This window comes from Papilio machaon, chromosome 5, assembly GCF_912999745.1.
Source record: "Papilio machaon chromosome 5, ilPapMach1.1, whole genome shotgun sequence".
NCBI classification, from domain to species: domain Eukaryota; kingdom Metazoa; phylum Arthropoda; class Insecta; order Lepidoptera; family Papilionidae; genus Papilio; species Papilio machaon.
The window spans coordinates 7,645,078-7,660,365 of NC_059990.1; the positions used below are offsets into that span (position 1 = coordinate 7,645,078).

At 32.8% G+C, this 15,288-nt stretch overlaps 1 protein-coding gene across 15 annotated transcripts; it reads left to right on the plus strand.

Moving 5' to 3' along the window:
- The first annotated feature begins 2,332 nt into the window (after positions 1-2,332).
- Positions 2,333-14,250, plus strand: LOC106710618 (troponin I). Of its 15 annotated transcripts, none has more exons than XM_045678107.1 (11): positions 2,333-2,426; positions 3,902-3,940; positions 5,242-5,259; positions 5,670-5,798; positions 5,874-5,997; positions 6,716-6,816; positions 9,852-9,895; positions 10,123-10,264; positions 12,201-12,242; positions 13,707-13,758; positions 14,128-14,250. In XM_045678107.1, the coding sequence occupies exons 2-10, from the start codon at positions 3,926-3,928 to the stop codon at positions 13,749-13,751; spliced, it is 660 nt and encodes a 219-aa protein (XP_045534063.1). In that variant the 5' UTR covers positions 2,333-2,426; positions 3,902-3,925; the 3' UTR covers positions 13,752-13,758; positions 14,128-14,250. The 15 variants fall into 15 exon arrangements, with proteins under 15 accessions (XP_045534063.1, XP_045534064.1, XP_045534062.1 ...); XM_045678108.1 differs by lacking the exon at positions 6,716-6,816 and adding an exon at positions 7,257-7,357; XM_045678106.1 differs by lacking the exon at positions 6,716-6,816 and adding an exon at positions 7,558-7,658 and having other exon boundaries at positions 14,128-14,249.
- The last annotated feature ends 1,038 nt before the right edge of the window (positions 14,251-15,288 follow it).

Consider the following 15,288-nt stretch of genomic DNA (forward strand, 5'->3'; position numbering starts at 1 on the left):
CTCCCCGCGCGATTACAAACAAAAGGTAATGCTTTTATTTTATTTGCTCTATTTAGTTGTTTAATTAAGAAAACCTTTATTACGTAACATAAATTAATTAAGATTTTCGACAAAGCTGTTTGTTACAATAGTTTTTCATGATTTTTTGGAAAATATTAAATTATAATTAAAAACGTATATTTATACAAAGAGGTTCGTTTGTAACGACAACATGACCTTTTACTGGATTACTTAGATTATGTAAAAATATTGAATATTCTGTTCAAAAAAATATTACGTATAGAAATATTTATCAGATTTTTTGTTTCTTTAGCTTTTAAATCCACCGCCCGCCATTAATTTAACTTTATATCTAAGGTAAGAGGAAGTCGGTCATCACTGAGAATAACCAATTTAGCCGGAGCCGGTAAAAAACACATCATTCTTTCACTCGACGTTATTTTTAACATGCTCTATGTATCGAGGGTAAAGCACAACTACAAATTTTGACATATTTTGTCGATGACGTTACGAAAACACATTTCGCAAATATTTGTGATAGACCCTCCGTTTTGTTAAACAAAATAAAATTTTGCTAATATGTACACAATACAAGAGAAGGATGCGAGAGTGCAATTTTATGGTGAGTATATTTTATTGACTGATGACAGACATAAAAGTGTCACTACCATTTTTGTGGCATTAATGTAAAAAAAAAGTATTTGTAAATGGGCAGCTACAAACATCTGAATAGAAATAAATTTATTTTTAACATACGCAGACTACACACAGACGATTGCGAATATTTTGTAAGTTTTATCTTTGAAAGATCTTTTATTTATTCATCTATTGAAAGTTAAGGAAAGAATAATTTAAAAATATATTTTAAACATCCATTATTAACGTATCATTAACCGTCTTTTCATTTAATCTATGGTTTTAGATATTCTAAACTAGCTTTTACCCGCGACTCCGTCCGCGCGGTTTATTCCGCGAAAACATATAAATAGAAAACGGGCTAAAATTATTCTATGTCCGTTTCCTGGTTCTAAGCTACCTGCCCAACAATTTTCAGTCAAATTGATTCAGCCGTTCTTGAGTTATAAATAGTGTAACTAACACGACTTTCTTTTATATATATAGATGAAAACTAATATAAATATTTTCCAACTTTTACATTTAAATTAAATGTTCATTTGAGTTAAGCTTAGTTGTATAAATTAACTATACAAATAAGTAGCGAACATTGTCTAATTTGGAATGGTTAGACTGTGTTCGTAGATAGCCGCCGGCAATAGAATTAAGTTTATTTAAGCCGAATACCAGATGTGTAAATGCATATGAGATTTGCGCAATTTTCTCTGTTTAATGGAGCGTTATCTATTGTACGTGCTCTGAATAGATAATTGGGAAATTAGCTGATGATTTCCTTCAGGTGAAGTAATCAGGTTTTTATTTGTAATTCCCTTTGTTAACAAACTACTAGCCATATAAATTTCAAAATGAGAATAAGTGTGTTGGTATAGTGCGATTGTTGCTTTGGTAGAGTATTTGCTAACGAGATTAGGTGTACCTTTGTAGAACGAAATGTTTACTTTAATTCATTGGAAAGTCTTTGTATTTACAATGAACTCTTTGACTATGTACTAAGAACTAATAGTTTTTTGTTAAGGTTGCATAAGATTTATAACAATGTAACATATTCTGATCACAGATTTGCTGATATATGTAAATAATAAGCGATAAATCACTGGAAACAGATTGATTTATAGCTTTATTAGTCTCTCGTAAGCGAGGCATTAGGACGATCGGAGATGCCATGGCCTGTATAATGTTTGTTATTTTTTATGTTATAAGTTAACCTAGACTTTTAAATATTGTTCTTGATATTTATTTCACAGGGAATTAATTTATTATAATCTGATTGCTCATATGAAATTTAAACATTTAAAGTACGAAAAATTTGTGATTTTGTCGTAATTTCAAATTCTTGGATGTATTGGAAAGGCGTTCGTACAGCAAAAGATAAAAATAAGATATTTTATTAAAAATCATGGTGACATAGATTTTCATTACGTAGGACAATTGTAAAATGCTATCGGTTGAAGTACTGCATGGTATGCGATAATATTACGTATGCTGCGTGCGCATAGCGGGCGCGAACTACAAATTTACGATACAGCCGAGCTTAAAACTGGAGCTTGGATCTTGTGTTATTTCGGTGTCGGTGTCAAAACGACACTGCTCTAAAAATGTCTGCGTGAATGCGGGGCAGCCGGGTGTGCGCGGGCGCAGGGCGTGCGTGCGGGGGGTAGACGCGGGGTGCGCGCGGGGGAAGCGCCCACGCGTTTCCCGCCGCGCCTTGCCGCCCGCCCAGCGCCAGTCAGCAACTGTGGCTCGTGTTGGCTGAACCATCTTGTAGGGCCATCCTCTTTTTCTTGCCGTAGGTGAGTGGTGACATATATTTTCTACTAACTAAAAAAGTAATAATAATATCAAGACTGCCAAGTGATTGATTGTTCAGTGAAGTGACGCACGTTTTTGGTGCAATAGAACGAGAAGATCTAATCACGTGTGTGACGGTTCGTGTTCGCTAACTTAAACTTACGTCGAAAGCAGTGATATTGAAAGAAAAACGGTTAACGATTTCGTGTAACAGCATCACGGTCTTAAGTTTTCGGGTATCAAGACCGTTTTCCTTTTATTCTATAATCAGTGTGGCTACTTAAGGATTAACTTGTTTTACAATTACCCTGGCACCACTGATGATAAAAAATCAAATCACAATAAATCATATGAAATCATATATTTGGATTTTGATTAGTTATTCAGATGTACAAAACCTCGTTTAAAACACCTGTTTTTTTTATTTAAGTGACTAAAATAATTTGTTTAAAATTTTATGGAAGCGTGCGTCTTGCGTCATAGCCGAAGAAGATGTAACCCAATGTAACCGAAGCAGGCCGCCCATGCGACCAAATTAGGTTCGCCGTCCGATCGGAACTATTTCAGGCGCGCGCCCGAATGCCTACGAACATACCCGAACATATCAGACTCTTATTGCAGAATGAAATTTTGGATGCTATAGATACACTTATTTATTTAACAAGGTCATTAGCACATATTGATGATATTTACTTGGCAATAGCATTTACAAAGCCGTGAATTATGCATGAAACGTGATTCTTTATCAGACCTTTAACTTAACAAAAAATATTCGAATCTATTAAAATAAAATACCACACACCATTCACATGTGAATGAAGACAGACACAATTTTTCCTTGATATTTATAAGGATATTTTTACGGATGTTGATCTATTAAATAAAATATTTATGTTACTCCCCAAGGGATAATAAAACATGCAGAGGAAATATTTGAGGAGATAATATATGACATTCGTGGTATCAAATGTCGGTTATTTCACACCGCGATAGCAACTTGGCGCGAAGCCAAAACGTTTCATGTATCACTCATGTTGGCCGATGTTCGCCAAATACGTAACTTTTATGTATCCTTGAAGTGATATTGGTGTTCCTCAATCATTTTCATTTTATTTCATCAGATAAAACTGCCTTTTTATATACCAAGTACGGATTTTTGTAAAAAAAAAAGCTTGTTTTTTTATTCTATATTAAAATAGCTTTGCTTTATAACAATTTTTACGAAATTACACATATTTTTGTACTATTTGGATTATGTTACGGTATCGTTTTGTTTTATTTAACTTGACCTTGAAATAATTCATGATAAGATATAGAAATGAAACTAATCAATTATCTTTGTAGGTCTGTAATTTTAAATTAGTAAAATGTAAAAAACTTACAAAAAGTATAAACAAAATAGGTTTCAGTGATTAAACTTATCAAATAAATAATTTCGATTATAAACGTTAACATATAAAATTTGTTCTTGTTTCAGGACTCCTGAACCAACACATACAAAATGGCGGATGATGAAGTAAGGTAAGGTGTCACTAAATGAACTGACTTTTAGCTGAAGATTGTCAAGCAATAATATACTGGATTCATAATATATGCATACAACCATACAAGTAAACATTGAAAAATTTTAAAGTACATAACTTAAACGAAAACTTATTTAAGTTGCAAAACCACGATGTACAAGTATGAGCATTAAGTTTTATAAAAATAAATAAAATTTAATACTTTTACAAGGCAGAAGAAAACATATTCCAAGAAAATATTTTTCAAAATTTATGTTACAACAAATATTTTAAAATTGGATTTTCATTAGATTATAACTATAATATACAGGATGAAACAATTGTTATATACATTTTCATTATATTAGAACTACATGTACAGGATGATACATTTTTTTATTTGCCTAATCAATTTTTTTCTTAATTATTCTGTTTCATTGGACTTGCATCACATCGTCGACGATATGGACATCTTCGGTCTTCATTTCTGCAAACAATCTTCGTATCTGCAATAATACAATAGTATTGATTACTATATCTCCTTGAGACTAAGGTAAATAACTAACAAATACTAAAACACTTACAAAATATACCATACAAACAAAATATTACACTTGTACGTACCGAATAGATCTATAAAAAATGTAAAAAAAAATGAAAGCATTTTCGATTTTTGATTTAAAAAATACATTCCTTATCAATTACCTAATATATGTTTAAAAAAATGTTGTATTATAAAAAAATACATTTTACATGAAATTTTTGTTACAGCTGACTTTTAGTACATTTGTAAATTTGTAAGTGATTGGTAAACAATCTATGTACGTCTTTGAAACGAAAGATTAATATCTTTATATTCTCACTGAGCTCGATATTGCAATGCTTAATCAAATAATTTGTTTGAGAATTACAAATAAATAATGAAAATAATAAAATCACAAAAAATATCACAAAAGAAGCACTAATTGTTAATTAATTGCTTAAATTTGCTCATAATTATGGACCTATGAACTTTTTGTTGTGGGTCAAAGTATTTTTTTGTTTCAAATAATTTAGTGTCTATCCGAGCAAATCTAACTAATCTCAGCTGCACAAAATTTCACATATGCACAAAACTCACAAAGAATAATCACAGACTTTGTCTATAAAGATTTTCATAACAATTTTGTTTCTTACACTTTGTTCTTTATATCTGTTCTATTCACTTTACATTGTTACTTATTTTAAATACTATTTGTTACACAATTTAAATAACAATAATATTTTAATTTAAAACTTTCTATTCGAAACTAATTTTTGTTTCTTTTTTTTTCAGAAAAAGCGTCTCGAGGAGGTAAAGGAGATAAAAGTGTACACCGAATCTTCATATTTTTTTACTATTTTATATGAAATTCAATTTGATTTAAGTAGCTATTGAACGAGGAAATTATTGATTAATTAATTAGATAACTTCCAAACAAAACATTAAAGATAGAGCCAAAAAGATGTTTACATACATTCTTATCATTTGTACCATAGTATAGAAACAGTACATCTAACATAAGAAAATGTAATTATAGTAGAGGGCTTAATTAAAATTTTGTGTGGTTGTTTGTGTGCGTTTCTTTTGCATACATACTTTTAAATTAACTCGCTACCAAAAGATTCATACGAGTATTGCCATGCAAACACATATATAGAATCACACGCCAACATCCAAATATTTTGAACCATTTGTATTAGCTCTAAGTTGCATATGTCCAGGCGAAGAAGGCCAAACAGGCCGAGATCGACCGCAAGCGCGCTGAGGTGCGCAAGCGCATGGAGGAAGCCTCCAAGGCCAAGAAGGCCAAGAAAGGTTTCATGACACCTGAGAGGAAGAAGAAGCTTAGGGTGAGTAATACAACTTTTACGCAGTAAATACACGTTTCAATATTAGCACTAAATTAATAATTGTTGTACTAACAGTTGTTGCTGCGTAAAAAAGCCGCTGAGGAGTTGAAGAAGGAACAGGAACGCAAAGCGGCGGAGAGGAGGCGCATCATCGAGGAGAGGTGCGGCAGACCCAAGAACATCGACGACGCAAACGAAGGTATACAGGACGCTTTAGTCCCTTTCATCTATTCGATTATTTAGTTTATTTTTACACATTAAATTATTACATTTTTCTAGATTTTAAGCGATACTCGGACAACCCAAAGGTACACTTACATCGTACATGGTGGCAATTCGCAAAATTGTGATTGTCATCTCTGATTTATTTAACCTTTATGTATATCGCATTATAGATGCTATTTCGAGGGTTTGCAAAGAATACCACACCCGCATCGGCAAACTTGAAGATGAAAAGTTCGATCTGGAATACATCGTTAAACGGAAAGACATGGAGGTAGCCAAATGAGCTGCTACCAAAGCACTCTCTTTTGACGAACTCACACAACTTACAAAATCTTATTTTCTATTTAACTCTATGATGCCAAAGTGCCGTCTTGTCTCTATCGTGTCTCTATAATAACGGATAACGCAGTCTGAAGTGTGTTGCCGCTGGAATCTCCTAAAAGTTGCGGTCTTTTATACCTTCTAATTCTATCCACTCTTCTAAGCTATATGTGAAGTCGTTAAGCTATCGTGCAAATACTTACCTATATCCTTCTTTAAATATATTTAATAAATTTCCACCTGAGATTTACATACATATATTAAGCTTTTGCGTGCCGAGACGTTATGGGGTATTATAATTGAGGTAGCTGGTGGGAGATGGGAGGTAGAGGTGTCTGGCAGGACCGGAGTAACGTGTGTTGATGTTGTAGCCGCTCTCACGAGCATCATAACCGGCTACCATCAACGTATCGCCAAGCTCGAGGAGGAGAAGTACGATCACGAGTTGGAAGTGGCGCGCAGAGAGCTCGAGGTCTGACCTGGTTTGGGCGCTAAGCAATTCACATATTACGCTACGTTTGCGTAGTTCATGCCGACTCTGTGACTAGAACACGATTTTTTTTCTCAGCAGTTTCATTCACACTACGGACTTTAAAATATAAATACCTTAAAACCTTAACTAATGTGGATAACATATTTAATTAATAAATATTAGTTTTCAAATCATATTAATAACAACGTCCCGTTTATTTCAAAACCGGAGCTGAAACTTTTTTGTAGATAATGTCATCGAAGTTTTCAATAATATGGGTCCCACCTAGTTGTCATCATGTAGCTTCGCTTCCGCTTGTGTCCCACAGACCCGATGTCGTGTTATCCAGTTCGTGTTGGCGTGGCCCCCACAGATGTTTGAGGCGGCATTCATTATATCGATGTTCCACTTTACCTAAATTTCATATTGTTTTTCTTTAGCGGAACTGCAGACGATATGTCAAATGTATTGGCAAAGAATATACGAGCTTGAGGGAGATAAATATGAACTAGAACGAGGTAGCGAAATTAAGAAAATGGAGGTAAACAGCATATTAGGATTGGGAATGCATATGACGTGAAATTATTTTTATTCTGAGCTAGTTGCTACGATGTTACGATAGTGGTTCGGCTCACCGCACACATGCACACGTCTCTCCGCCGACTGACGTAGACAGAACACTCACACAAATGTTCATGACCATTCTGCCGGCTCAATAATCTGTATTTCCTTTTTCTATAGAAATGCTCAAGAATATAATACAGGAGTATTATGACCGCATGTATGTGTGTGAGGGCCAGAAGTGGGATTTGGAACACGAAGTCAGGAAAAGAGATTATGAGGTATTGACCGATACTTTGTAACCATTGTGAATATCACGCTCATCGATACCGTAACAAACGTGCGCGTGTCACAGTCCGTGTTGTTACATTGATAGTGCTTCACAAGCATCCGGTTGTTGTCTGACCTGTAAATAATGCATAGGCGCGGACCGGTGGTACTGGCTGTACTTGTAGACTAGGTGTGTGCGTGTCATAGGCTGCGATTGTCTCGGGCCGGCCGGGCCGTGAGGCACGCGGTGCAAAATCGATCTCGACCGGCCACGGCGACCGAGAGGCGCTGGCCGCTTGTCATTCAACATGTAACTTACACGATTAACTTACTCTAACTAAAGTAACTGCCTTGAGGGAAACAGTAACACTGCATTCACTACCGAGGCACCGTACCGCGGCCTCGCTGCATGCTCGCGTAACTTGAGAACCATCTCGCTCATCTACATTTTCCGTCATTCTATCATTTATGTCTGTCGTCGTCGTTTGTATCGTTGTTGTATCTAGCTTAGGATTCGATAGCTTGTTTTTATATTTACGACCAGATAATCTTATTTCTTAACTTATTTTAACAAAACTGTTGCATGATTTTTATAACAAACTTAGCTCCAATTATCCCATTAATGTCCTTTAAAATAGTATGGCACTTTAATATCCAAGTGTGAAGAAAGAAATACGGAAACCGACCTTCGCTGCGTTTGAACGTGTAACGCTTTGTGTGTGATTTTATTATGGCCTTACTGAATTTTCTCTTTTGTTGACAATAAGCAGTACCGTTGAACAATTACAACGGTAAAACAGTTCCTATATATTAGCACACGCAAGTGCAGTAAACGTGAAACTTCATGTTCCAAATCTCATACTTTTTATATAATCCGTTAATTGACACGCGGTCTGTTTGCGTATTCGATTTTTAGATATATTCCGAAACCCTTTAATTTTGCTACCTGTGTTATTAGTGTATAAAAAGTGCCATGCTCTGATCGATGTTGCCCGATCCTTTCCCTGACGTCCAGGTGCTGGCGCTTGTGTGCGTCGCGCTGGTTTGGACGGAGTGTGAACACAGAATACCCACATTTACCCAGAACACTACATAATCAACACATTCTAATATAATTTATGATCGATTTTGCACCGTCACTCTATTACACTTTTTTGGCAGTGTCCATTACATGTGTACGCGGAATAATTTTGCGTAAACGATGCGTTCATATGGGAGTTCGCACATCGATTCAGCGCACAATGTATTACCTTGAACAGCTGGAAAATTTTACACAATAATTTTTTAATATAATGTAAACAAAAATTTAAATGTAACAGATAATAATTTAGCAATAGAAATCTATGATGTTGTGAATGTAGTAAAAATTCCAGTACTGAAGAGGTAAAATTTTGTCGGCGCTAGTGTTAATAACGCACATGTAAATTATAATGCACTCAATGTTATCCGACTTCACGAATGTCCAGGTGCTGCAGACGACCAGCAACCGACACATGCGTAGTTAGCTGCACGTATAAGTGGTACACAATATCATTTAAGTAGTGATTAGATATATAGTAATGTGAAATATTAGGGAAAGAGCACAAACTATGTCACAAATAGTCTAGGATGTGGGATCTATTCTCGTATGTACTTGTCCTATTTCAAACTTCAAATATTATTTCTTCAAATCTTTCCAACTATTATACAGCTCGCAAATAACACTGCCTAATCTTTTCTCAGTTCTTTACCTTTTTATTCTTTTCTTTCTTTTTTCTAATTAATCACTATTTTAATGATGATTTTAACTCTTAATTCTAAGTATGTGTACTTTTCTATGTGCTTTTAATGATGACGCAGCTTTAAATGTTTTATAAAACTTTGGCATTTTTCATTAATTGCATGTATTGCCATTTTCTGTTTTACTGTTCTTTTTTAATTTGTATTTTTATATTTCTATGTCTATTTTATATCTTTTTTTGTCTATTTTCAATATTTTCACTCTCATTTATATTCAATTGTAATTGTTAATATCTTGTGTGTAATTTTGTTCAAAGTTACATTAAAATTATTACTTTCGTTCAACGTATTGTTTACTTTAGTTTATTGTTCTTATTAATTACTTTTCTTTTAATGTATTCTCATATTCCTTTTTAAATATTTCATTTAACAATTATAAATAAAAAAATTATATTCATGATATTAAACGTAATTTATATTACCAGATTGCCGACCTGAACTCTCAAGTCAACGACCTAAGAGGCAAATTGTAAGTATTTATTTTTATAATTTCAGTATTTTAATGAATATTTCTACTAAAAGTTAAAGTTTACATAATCTCACAATAAATATAAGATAGAATTTTTATAATCCCACAAAGTTACCTGAGTGACATACGACAAGACAAAATTAGTTATTTACCTAAGTCCAATTTTGTCTTTCGGGTCAGATAAAGTAGTCTTTAATATGTTTTTTGACTTAAATTGTTACTTGTAGCGTCAAACCTACACTGAAGAAGGTGTCCAAATACGAAAACAAATTCGCTAAGCTTCAGAAGAAGGCAGCTGAATTCAACTTCCGTAACCAACTGAAGGTTGTCAAAAAGAAGGAATTCACCCTTGAAGAAGAAGACAAAGAGGTAAGCTTTGCAGTTACTTAACATTAATAACTATAACGAAAATTTTAATCACGGTTTAAAAAGATTTACTCTAAATTTTAGTTTTATTAAATACTTTTGGTCGTGACTTTCTTCCGTGATGGATTTTTTTTAATTTATCATGGTATTAAAGAATGTTTCGGATGAATTTGGTTCAAAGCAATGTACTTCGAAATAAAATAAAAGTAAAGCAAAAGAAAAACAAACATATAATAATTTTAATCTGTGTTAATCGCATAAAAACGAAGAGATACATGTCTTCTTTGCTCGTATTTCAACAGGCTAAGAAAGCGGAGAAGGCTGATTGGGCAATCGGCAAGAAGTAACCGATCACAAATTCTAAACAAACGTTTCCTTCGTCACCACTCAATGTTGTGATGTCTTATTTATAACTTATCCGTACATTATAAAATAAATTTATTTATAATTTTCATTAATTCTTTAATAGTTACCTAAGTTACCCAAACAAGTTAAACGAGGTGAGAACGAGTTTCTTGAAAGAATTGAATGCTGCTTACGATTACCTAAGTTATATTTGTGTATTGCATTCGAAAATATTAAATGTTAACATTTTACCCCATCCTGAGGCATATATTTGTGGTATTTAGAGGATCGGATTTATTTTATTTTTGAATTATTTTCCCGTTCAGCTTCGCACATCCAGTTTATTTGGGCTTTAAGAGAGGTTACACAGGTGTATTTAATCCAGATTGTGACTAACAAAACATTAATGGTGTAATCCATTTTGATCACAAACCAACGTACCCAATTAACTCTCCAATTTAATTATTGAACAGGTTTACGTCTGCAGAGATTTTTTTTCATCGAATAAACGTTTTTTAAGAATTTTTCAATTTTCCAAATTTATTTGTTTAAAATAATTATTTTACTATGTGTTTCATATTAGAGATATTTTATTTTGATACGCTATTCCGCAGGCTACCGGGACGGGCAAGGTAAATATAGGAGTCATTGAAAGATAAACTAGCCACGGTTTTCGAATAGTACTGGCATGATCCAAATTATTTTTAGCACAGTTTGGCATCGAACCATTCATAGAATGGTGTTCCTCACATAGTTTACCATTGGCGCTGGGTTAGAACCAAAATAGATACTTAGAGACCGTGTATTTCTTTCAATAGCACCATCTATTTTCCGTCCTTATCTACAGAGAGTAGATAATTGTTTGAAATTTTACCATCTTTTGTGTTACATCTCCGAAAACGATAGCTAAGATCTTGACATCTTTGTAAATATTTTGTATATTTCTAACATTTTATCCAACTACATGAATTTTAATATAATGTTAAGAATTTTCGTCATAACTAATGTTTTTAAATGTTTATACTAAATGGATAAAATGTTAGTATTAATTTTGATAAGTAGCATTTAGATTAGCACCAGACTACGCTTCTCTTGCAAAGTTTTAGACATTTGTACAAAGACTGCTTCAAGGTGTGTGTGCACCGCTTATAGACGTTTTATTTGAGTTTATATTTCAGTACAATTTGTACACTATGCTACTCAGAAAATACATGAAAAATTACTGTTTAGTAAGCATAGCGTGCAGAAGTGTAATTTTTCTTCTTAGATTTATATTTTAGTGGCAAATAAAGTAACAATGAAGTAGTTAAATTTGTCAAAATTAAAATTGATTGCGATGATATATTTCGCTGTGATGGTAAATTACATTTTTACTTCATTTGCTATTGTACTGATATTTTACTATGCCAATAAATGATAGTTAATCTAACATTGGCATAAAAAGATTCAAGACATTCCCGATTATAAAAATGTATTCCAGTTTATGAAACAGTATCTGCAGTACTATCAACACTGAGATACAATTGTTTCTTTTTTAGCCAATGGAAGACCGATCACTGTAATGCTTGGTACTAATATTAATCTTTTCCTACAGAAAAAGCCAGACTGGTCCAAGGGCAAGCCGGGAGACCAGAAGGTAAAAGAAGAAGAGGTTGAGGCATGAAGTGTTTATTACCCCCACCACCAAAAAACTATATTGTGAACTTATTGTACCACCAGTTGACCATGCAAGCCGTAGGTTTTAGAATGTGATATACCTATTCCTAAATACGGCCTTGTCAGACCTTTTTTATCCATTGCCTCGATCAGCCAACGGCAAATTCCTCCATTATCCTATGTATATCGTCTGACCATAATACAATTTCGTAAATGTCTAAACCATTTTTATGATTATTTATTTATTTTAAATAAATTTTTGTAAGTTAATAATATGTTTAATAAAAATTAATTTTCTTTAATATATTTATATGTGGTTGTGATGTCATTTTGTTACCCTGGTACCCATATCCTTAGTTTAGATTGAACCTTAGTTTTCACTAGGTAAATATATTAAACATTTACGTCCTATTGTGGAAACGTTCCTCGGTGTGTTTTATAAGCATGATCATATTTTAAATGTATTTTTACATTTAGATGTTAGTATTTTTAATTCGTTTTTTACGTGCATAACTATGCCCTTGAAAACTCTACGGATCCTAGGGTCTTAGGGTAGACTCCAAGCTCCTCAGTGGGAACGTTAAGTGGGCTGATAATGGTAGATTAGTTATTCTACATTTATTTGTTATCAACTGAATTAACTGAATTTTTTAATAAAACCAACAACTGAGGGAAAACTACAGTGAAAGGTTGGTAATATTTTTTTACAACTGTCTTTAAGAATATACGAGATGGAAAAGCTTTCCTCTAAGATCTCACTAATGATTCACTCAATCATTAACTATGAGTATCGACAGACAAGGCTATCTGACACGGTGGCCATAAGTTAAACTAAAATATGATAGCTCACTACTGCTTACTACTGTCAACATCAAAAGAGTTCAGTTCAGTTTCTTGATTATGGCTCTCCCTCAGCATCAAAAGAGTTTCATAGATTATTTTCGTACTGAAGCTGTCAAGTACTTGTTTTCTTCTATGCCCATGTAGGTTTTATATATTTTCTGACAAAACTAATAGCGATAGCAGCGCCGCTCTTACTGGTCCAGACATCCTTGTTTAACTATAAAGTTAATGTAAAGGTGTTCCAAAATATGAAGTACAATCAATAAATTTTGAGTTTCTTGAAAACAAAATTACAGAAATAAAAACTATAAATTTATATATAGTTATAAATCTCCTAAACAATATAATTATCAGAAAGCATTATTTATGTGAGCAAACCAAGATGTAAAAAGAAGAGAAGAAGAGAAAACATCCAGATAATTAAGTACAATAAATGCTAATAAAAAAAGTACTTGATTGGTCTGACTGATTTTGAGATACGAGATGTCATTCTATTAAAATACTTCCTTGGAGGGGTTAGGGTAAAGTTTGATGAGTTAGACGCTGTACTGCTGTATCATCTACCTTGGGTATCTTGTATAATATATTTACTGTGTATTAGGAGGGGGAATCTACACCTGCCACTCCTGCGCCTGCGGCCTCGTAAGCATAAGGCAAGTATATGTACTACATTATTCTAAAGTAATCTTTTATTAAAATTCTATAGAAAATCTGTCTGACACAATTTTTTTTTTAATAATAAATTCCAACATATGTTTCTGGATTCTATTCATCCGACCGAAAGTATTTTTTTTATTAGACCATTTATTGAATCTTATTGATATGGATAGGAATGTCTATTTTAAAGTAATATACACCTAATAGATTACACACAGATTACACACCTAATACATTAGTCACAGGTGTAAATTGAATTATATTTTTTTGGCGTAAAAAAATAAGTTTTAATATATAGAAATTCACTGCAAGATCCACTTAAGTTTAACGATTTTTGTATTTGAAGTTAAAATTATTTATTACAGATCGCTATTAAGTCCTTAAGCAAACCGAAGAAGAACTTAACATACCAAAGATTGTGCTTAACTTGCAGCTACAACGTGATGACGTAACAACGGAATAGCTTATTTTATAAAATGATGACAACTTCGATAAAATAAAAAAAATTATTTATGTTCTAATTTCAAATTATTTCCGTTTAAGTAAATAAATTATTGTTTATTACTTTGTAAATTTTATATTATCTAAAAATAATAATAAAATATCTTTTTACTATTCTTTTATTATTTCTCTAAATCTTAATAAAATAAAATTAATCGAACTCATTTGACAACAAATTTTATGTTTTTGTGACAATAATATTAACCAAAGTTTTTTTGTAATCACCTAAAGTATTTTTATCATAAAATATTAGATTAAATAGTTTAGAAATAAGGGAAGGAAAGAAAATAAGATGACCTTTGGTTTCAAACAGATCTATCATGAGTGAAAACCCACGGAAAGAAGTACAACAACGCTAGAGCGTAATTTAAATAATAGTATTAGTTCCTGTCCGCTCTAAGCACTCTCGCAAGCTATACCCACTGGTAAGGGCGCTCCCTTGCTCGTGTTTAAACTTCCTTACAATTCATACTAAATTAACTCTGAATTAAATTACCTTTGTAGCACGTAAGTGAAATCAAATGTTGTTTGAACATTTTGATGTTGATGTACGTTATACGGATTTGTAAATTTATTATCCATTTAAGATTCAAATTATTTGCGTTGAAAAATATTACGCTTTATTTTCTTCCTATAAATTATTTAAACTGTTACTTGAGATCATTTTAGAGAAGTCCTCATTCTATTTAATTGCCCAGACAACAAGATTTCTTAAGGAATCTTCTTTAAGGTATATTCTGGTCTTTAATTTAAGAATCAAGGATTACAAGTCTGAGTATTAATTTGTCTAGTATCACGATCACGACTAATCTGCGTTATAAAGACAATTTATATTACTTAAACTCGAACGATTTAATATCCCCCTATAGACAAAGTTGCTAAATGAAAACGAAGTGCAGTAGTTTCACGACGAATAGTGAATCGCAACCGAGCTCTTTTCCTCGTTTCCGTAATTTTCCAGTTCCTTGAACTCATGTAACAAGCTTTGTTCTACGGCTGTTTTGTATGCACTCCCATGACGCCGC